We start from the raw sequence: 7,502 nt of genomic DNA on the forward strand, positions 1-7,502 counted from the left end.
GGGCCTCGGCCAACACCGATATGGGCTCTCTCCAAGTTATTGCGATCTGTACAGCAGAGAGAACTTGGCACGTTCTGTCGGATCACACGTCCGGCTGACCGGCCCAACGACTCAATCCAAGCAGGCGACGGCGCTGCAGCAGAAGCAGTAGCCGAGCGCATCACGGAACTGTGTTGATAGCGCACCGTGCAGATCGTTGGAGCAGGCGAGGGCCAAATCTCGCCGATCCGGCAGCGCCGGATCCCGTGTGTTTCGCAGGCCAACAACGTGGAGCTGGTGCCAGCATTTGCAGGAGCGCGCGCGGTCCAGTACGGTCCACTGAGGCACAGTTCACCGCACTGCTCAGTGCTCACCCTCGGTTAATCACAATTCACATGCACATCACACGAGTTCTGGTCAGCTTCGGACCTGCGCCGGGGCTGCCGGACACGGCCGACGGACAGGGGGCCATGTCCACAAGCCAGCATGCTTGCTTCAGCATTGACCGATCGCTTGCTCAGTTGTGTTTTTTTTCGTGTGAAAAAATGGGGGAAGCTTTAGCCCATCTGTAGTTTTCCGTGCGATGCCTTCGCGTACGAGGCCGGTGGCTGCTCAGCGCGGTCCACATAAGCGGCTGTGGCTGGCTCGGCCTACTCAACATTATATCCACTGAGGCCCAGAAGGCCCGCCTGAAATATGTCCACCAAAAGTCCAAAAACTCCCGGCCGTCTCCTCCTCCCCACGCGCAAACCCTAGCGGCTCGGCACTCCCTCTGCTCTCGGACCCCCTCGAGGTGGTGGCGGCGGCCTCCTCCCCATCCCCTACCCTTTCTTCTTCCTAGCCTCCCTCGCAAATTGCCACTGACGTTCATTCCGTTTGCTTGCTTGCTTTCTGCAGGTATCCCCCTCGCAATCGGCCGGGTCCTCGAGCTCGGGAGATGGCGTAAGTTCTCCCATCGAAATCTTTGCCTTTTGTGGTAGTCGTTCTTGTTGCGACATGTTTACGTTGAGCGTTTTGCCGGGTCGCCACATTGTCAAATCGATGCCGCATCGCCTTGCGTAGCCGCCGTTGTCCGCTGGATTCCACTTTATCTGGGTCGATTCCACTCCGACCAGGTTTTTCGTTGACAGCGGCGTAGTCCGGCTCAGAGGAGCTGAGTTGGTAGAGGGGTATGGTGGCCGAAGAGAGGAGAGGAGACGCGGTGGCAGCGCCGGCTGCTATGTGGAGCGGTTGGTGCCGCAGGCTAGGGCTTGGGTAGCGTGCTGTTCGGGCTTCAGGTGGAGAGTGAGCTGATGCACTGACAGAGTTGCAAGGTTGGCTGATCTCAGAGTTGCAATGAAGCAGCTATTACGCTTTTTCTGTGTATAGAGAATTATATATTCATATAGATTGGGACTGCTGCTACAATAAAGGGTGGCGAATTTACCATGATAGATTGGGGTTGCTGCTACAACAAAGGGAGGCGATCTAACAGGCGGCAACAACAACAACAAAGCCTTTAAGTCCCAAACAAGTTGGGGTAGGCTAGAGTTGAAACCCAACAGAAGCAATCAAGGTTCAGGCACGTGAATAGCTGTCTTCCAAGCACTCCTATCTAAGGCTAAGTCTTTGGGTATATTCCATCCTTTCAAGTCTCCTTTTATTGCCTCTACCCAAGTCAACTTCGGTCTTCCTTTGCCTCTCTTCACGTTACTATCCTGACTTAGGATTCCACTACGCACCGGTGCATCTGGAGGTCTTCGTTGCACATGTCCAAACCATCTAAACCGGTGTTGGACAAGCTTTTCTTCAATTGGCGCTACCCCTAATCTCTCACGTATATCATCGTTCCGAACTCGATCCCTTCTTGTATGACCGCAAATCCAATGCAACATACGCATTTCCGCGACACTTAGCTGTTGAATATGTCGTCTTTTCGTAGGCCAACATTCTGCACCATACAACATAGCAGGTCTAATCGCCGTCCTATAAAACTTGCCTTTTAGCTTCTGTGGTACCTTTTTGTCACATAGGACACAGACGCTTGTCGCCACTTCATCCACCCTGCTTTGATTCTATGGCTAACATCTTCATCAATATCCCCGTCCCTCTGTAGCATTGATCCTAAATATCGAAAGGTATCCTTTCTAGGCACTACTTGACCTTCCAAACTAACATCTTCCTCCTCCCGAGTAGTAGTGCCGAAGTCACATCTCATATACTCAGTTTTAGTTCTACTAAGTCTAAAACCTTTGGACTCCAAAGTCTTCCGCCATAACTTCAGTTTCTGATTCACTCTTGTCCGGCTTTCATCAACTAGCACTACATCGTCCGCGAAAAGCATACACCAAGGGATGTCCCCTTGTATGTCCCTTGTGACCTCATCCATCACTAAAGCAAACAAATAAGGGCTCAAAGCTGACCCTTGATGTAGTCCTATCCTAATCGGGAAGTCATCCGTGTCTTCATCACTTGTTCGAACTCTAGTCACAACATTGCTGTACATGTCCTTAATGAGCCCGACGTACTTCGTTGGGACTTTATGTTTGTCCAACACCCACCACATAACATTCCTTGGTATTTTATCATAAGCCTTCTCCAAGTCAATAAAAACCATGTGTAGGTCCTTCTTCTTCTCCCTATACCGCTCCATAACTTGTCTTATTAAGAAAATGGCTTCCATGGTTGACCTTCTGGGCATGAAACCAAATTGGTTCATAGAGATCCGCGTTATTGCTCTCAAGCGATGCTCGATAACTCTCTCCCATAGCTTCATAGTATGGCTCATCAACTTAATTCATCGGTAATTTGTACAACTTTGAATATCCCCTTTATTCTTGTAGATCGGTACCAATATACTTCTCCTCCACTCATCAGGCATCTTGTTCGATCGAAAAATATGGTTGAACAGCTTGGTTAACCATACTACAGCTATGTCCCCGAGGCATCTCCACACCTCGATTGGGATACCATCCGGTCCCATCGCCTTACCTCCTTTCATCCTTTTCAACGCCTCTCTGACCTCAGATTCTTGGATTCTCCGCACAAAGCGCCTATTGGTGTCATCAAAAGAGTCATCCAACTGAAAGGTTGTGTCCATATTCTCACCATTGAATAATTTGTCAAAATACTCTTGCCATCGATGTCGGATCTCATCCTCCTTTACCAAGAGATGCTCCCTTTCATCTTTAATGCACTTAACTTGGTTGAAGTCCCGTGTCTTTCTCTCACGAACCCTAGCCATCCTATAAATGTCCTTCTCTCCTTCCTTCGTATTCAAATGTTGGTAAAGATCCTCGTACGCTCTACCCTTTGCCACACTTACAGCTCGCTTTGCAGTCTTCTTTGCCACCTTATACTTCTCTATGTTGTCCATACTCCTGTCATGGTACAAGCGTCTATAGCATTCTTTCTTCTCCTTAATAGCCCTTTGGACTTCCTCGTTCCACCACCAAGTATCTTTAGCCTCACGTCCCCTTCCTTTGGTTACTCCACACACCTCTGAGGCTACCTTCCGAATGTTGGTTGCCATCTTGTCCCACATATTGTTTATGTCGTTTTCTTCCTTTCAAGAGCCCCCTTTGATAACCCTTTCCCTAAATACCTCTGACGTCTCCCCTTTCAGTTTCCACCACTTTGTTCTTTCAATCTTAGCTTGTTTATCCCTACGGGCACGCATCTGAAAACGAAAATCTGCCACCAAAAGCTTATGTTGAGAAACAACACACTCCCCTGGTATCACCTTGCAATCCAAGCATGCTCGTTTGTCCTTTCTTCTTGCGAGAACAAAGTCAATCTGACTACAGTGTTGTCCGCTACTGAAGGTCACTAGATGAGATTCTCTCTTTCTAAAGAAAGTGTTGGCTATCATCAGGTCAAAAGCTACCGCGAAGTCTAGAGCTTCCTCCCCCTCCTGATTCCTACTACCATACCCAAAACCTCCATGAACTGCCTCGAAACCTGCGCTTGTAGTACCTACATGCCCATTAAGATCTCCTCCTATAAAAAGCTTCTCACTACTAGGTATAGCTCTAACCAGGCCATCTAAGTCTTTCCAGAACTGTCTCTTAGCACTCTCGTCGAGGCCTACTTGGGGGGCATACGCACTAATTACGTTCAAGACCATATCACCAACGACAAGCTTGACTAAGATAATCCTATCTCCTTGCCTTCTCACTCCCACCACACCATTCTTGAGGCTCTTATCAATCAAAACTCCTACTCCATTTCTATTCGCGACTATCCCTGTATACCAAAGCTTGAAACCTGTATTGTCCACCTCCTTCGCCTTCTGACCCTTCCACTTAGTCTCTTGAACGCATAATATATTTACACGCCTCCTAGTCGCGGTATCAACTAATTCTCTTAACTTACCTGTAAGTGACCCTACATTCCAACTACCTAAACGGATCCTAGTTGGTTCGACTAGCTTCCTTACCCTTCGCACCCGTCGACTCTGATGCGAAGACCCTTGCTCATTTTTCACTACACCCGGGCGCCGATGTAGCGCGCCACTAAGGAAGCGACGACCCGATCCTTGGTTACTTGACACCATGCCCAGATCACGACACGGCGCGTCACGGGGGTGACGACCCGGCCCTTGCCCATTTAACACCATACCCGGGTTCCGATATGGCGCGTCGCTAAGAGGGTTACGCCCCAACGATTTTCTTTCGGGTTTCATTTCCATTTAAGTGGCTAAGTTTTTACATTGGCTCGCCACGCCTAACACAACCCTCCTCCTTTACCAGGGCTTGGGACCTGCTATGCTGGGACACCAAAGGCGCCCCACCATAGGCGGAGTTTGAGGCGATCTAACAGGATTTACCATTATTTTTATCTGGGATTGCTGCCACTACACAAGAAGGCAAACCCAGATGGGTCTCTATATTGTATAAGAGTAATTATATAGAGCATACTCATGGTAAATCCTGTTGGGTCTTAGTTTGGTTACTGAATTAGTGATTCACTAATTGTGACATGGATTGTTTGGTGACTACCACGATACTGGAAGCTCATCAATTCACCATGACTTTGCAGGGATCAGGAGACCCCAGTTGCAGTTGAGGCACCTACCCCAGTCCTTGGGGAGCCGATGGACTTGATGACTGCTCTGCAGCTTGTCATGAAGAAGTCAGGTGCTCATGACGGCCTTGTTAAGGGTCTTCGTGAGGCTGCCAAAGCCATTGAGAAGCATGCTGCTCAGCTTTGCGTGCTTGCCGAGGACTGTGACCAGCCTGATTATGTCAAGCTGGTCAAGGCTCTCTGCTCTGAGCACAATGTTCACCTGGTTACGGTGCCTAGCGCTAAAACTCTTGGCGAATGGGCTGGGGTGAGTTAAAGAATGCTTCCTTAAAAATGGTCCTTGTTTTACTGTGTCAGTATCTAGATGGTCCTAGCAAAATTAATATGGTTTACATTGTCCTGCCTAATGTTGAGAGAAGAGAAAGTAATATGGTTTTGGTGTTTTCATATGCGATTATATTCTGTTTTAGTTATTACTGTGAATTAATATTCAAGTTTGCTGAGCATATTAATCTAACAACCTTCATCTACGATCCCATATAGCTTTGCAAGATTGATTCTGAGGGCAAGGCAAGGAAGGTTGTAGGCTGCTCCTGTGTTGTCGTCAAGGTAACTATTGATTTCCTACTGTACTACTACAACCAATTACTTTGGATTATATAGGCAAAAAGTGATTTTTGGCTGCTTCATTTGGATCATCAGGACTACGGCGAAGAATCTGAGGGCCTTAACATAGTGCAGGAGTACGTCAAATCGCACTAGATACAGTGCATCAGTATCTGGAACTTTTGTTCTACACTGCCTTTAAGACCTCAGTTTAATTTTGTGCTTGGTTCTTGGGCCTTGCTAGGAGATTAGAAAAATTTTCAATTGTGAGCCAAGGAGTGATGTGAACGATTTGGATATCTTAATTCTTGTTTTAATTGTTGTCATCTGGTGTTAGTACAAATCATCAAGGGCTGGTATTCTGCTTCTATTCTTTGTTAATCATTCCATGTCAACTGCTGCCCAGTCGTTTGTGGTTTGCCTGTTTGTGGTGCTTGTGATATACTCAATCCGATTGAAATTAGGCGTATTTTGTTTCATTGGAACGAGTGATCAGCATTTTTTTTTATTTAATACATAATTTTCTAAAATATAAAATTGATGTCATTAGATTTGTATTGAAAAATGATTATAACTGTTATCATATAATTGACATTAGTAGAGTGATATTGTCTGTACAGTCATGAAATATGGCCAAGGGGCAGTAGCATTGTTTTTTTAGCATTTTGATGCGGTATCTCTGCTACGGAAAATCTGTTGGTTATAAGCAACAGCCAGAACGATCTGTTTGATTGGAGTCGATCGATCTACTCGGTCTCACCTTTAGATGCCAATCAGAATTGCATAAAACAAATTGAAGGTCTGTTTGGTTCATGTTCTTCTAGACAATATGAGAGTTACCTTGCTGGTGGCGACACAGAACAGACCATGGATACCTAGCAAACGAAACACACAGGTTGTACTTGAGAGGCAGAGGCTAAGCAGGGGGTAGGAAATAAGCCAATCAAGCAGTATATAAAATGAAAGAGGCCAATTATAAATGCTAATTAGGCTTCAGTATATAAGTGCCAACAATGCCAACAATTAAATCATCATGGACTAGAAATTTGAATGGCAGCGAATGAAAACAACAATGCCAACAATTTCAACAAAAATAGAAACAAAATTGTTTTAAACAGTATATAAGTGCCGACCAACTTACTGAAATCTTCGGATGCAACCTGCCTGAGGTTTGCATTGTATAGGAAAGAAATTGTACCTTGAGGCATTTTGTATAAAGAAAAAGGAAGCCAAAGCACGATATAGCTGAGGCCAAAATAAACAATGCCGAGACCATGGAATTGAGCTCCGGTTACGAAGTAGTGTGCAAAACTGGGCCGACGGGTGTGTAGGACTCATAAAATGGGCCCAAGCCACTATTAGGCCCACAGACACGGACGGGGCGCGAGGCTGGAATTATTTGCTTGGGCTTCCAGAAATGTGCTGCGCCACTCGGGTGAACTGGTGCTACGGTCCTGGGCTAGTGTGGCGCCGGATCGAAAGAAAGGAACCAAAAAAGATGAACGAAAAATAAAATAAATCGCGTCGACAGCAGGATTCGAACCTGCGCAGGCAGAGCCCAACAGATTTCGAGTCTGTCTCCTTAACCACTCGGACATATCGACCTTGTGTAAGCATATTTACTAAGGAGCTTCTTTATTTAGATACAGCACTGGCAACGGTGACGAAATCAGGAAACACTGCTGTCCATTACATTGCAACAGAAAACAATATTTGTTTGGTTAGCTTCCGGTGGAGTAATAATCGAATGACCCCCAGAAGGTGGGCGGTATCATTTTTCACTAGCCCGTATCCCTTCCCTTGGTTATTGATTCTGGAGTGGCGCAACCAAACAAATTCTACGTGATGCGATAGCAGAGTGAATCGTTACGGGTCGAAATTTGACGAAACAAACACCTCCTAAGTTTACTAAT

At 46.4% G+C, this 7,502-nt stretch overlaps 1 protein-coding gene and 1 non-coding gene across 2 annotated transcripts; one reads left to right on the forward strand and one right to left on the reverse strand.

Moving 5' to 3' along the window:
• Positions 1 to 678: 678 nt before the first annotated feature.
• On the forward strand, positions 679 to 5,957 carry LOC136512681 (small ribosomal subunit protein eS12-like). Its single transcript, XM_066506656.1, has 5 exons — positions 679 to 772; positions 877 to 921; positions 4,999 to 5,290; positions 5,527 to 5,592; positions 5,686 to 5,957. Exons 2-5 carry the CDS (start codon positions 917 to 919, stop codon positions 5,743 to 5,745), a joined length of 423 nt encoding a protein of 140 aa, XP_066362753.1. The 5' UTR covers positions 679 to 772; positions 877 to 916; the 3' UTR covers positions 5,746 to 5,957.
• A 1,154-nt stretch (positions 5,958 to 7,111) lies between these two features.
• Positions 7,112 to 7,193, reverse strand: TRNAS-CGA (transfer RNA serine (anticodon CGA)). The gene has a single exon. It is a non-coding gene; the product is annotated as a tRNA-Ser (tRNA).
• Positions 7,194 to 7,502: the final 309 nt, after the last annotated feature.

Source organism: Miscanthus floridulus, chromosome 16, assembly GCF_019320115.1.
Source record: "Miscanthus floridulus cultivar M001 chromosome 16, ASM1932011v1, whole genome shotgun sequence".
NCBI lineage: Eukaryota > Viridiplantae > Streptophyta > Magnoliopsida > Poales > Poaceae > Miscanthus > Miscanthus floridulus.

Coding starts and splice junctions, on each gene's coding strand:
- LOC136512681 (XM_066506656.1), top strand. Junction 5,291..5,526: donor CTCTTGGCGAATGGGCTGGG/GTGAGTTAAAGA, acceptor GATCCCATATAG/CTTTGCAAGATTGATTCTGA. Junction 5,593..5,685: donor GCTCCTGTGTTGTCGTCAAG/GTAACTATTGAT, acceptor TTGGATCATCAG/GACTACGGCGAAGAATCTGA.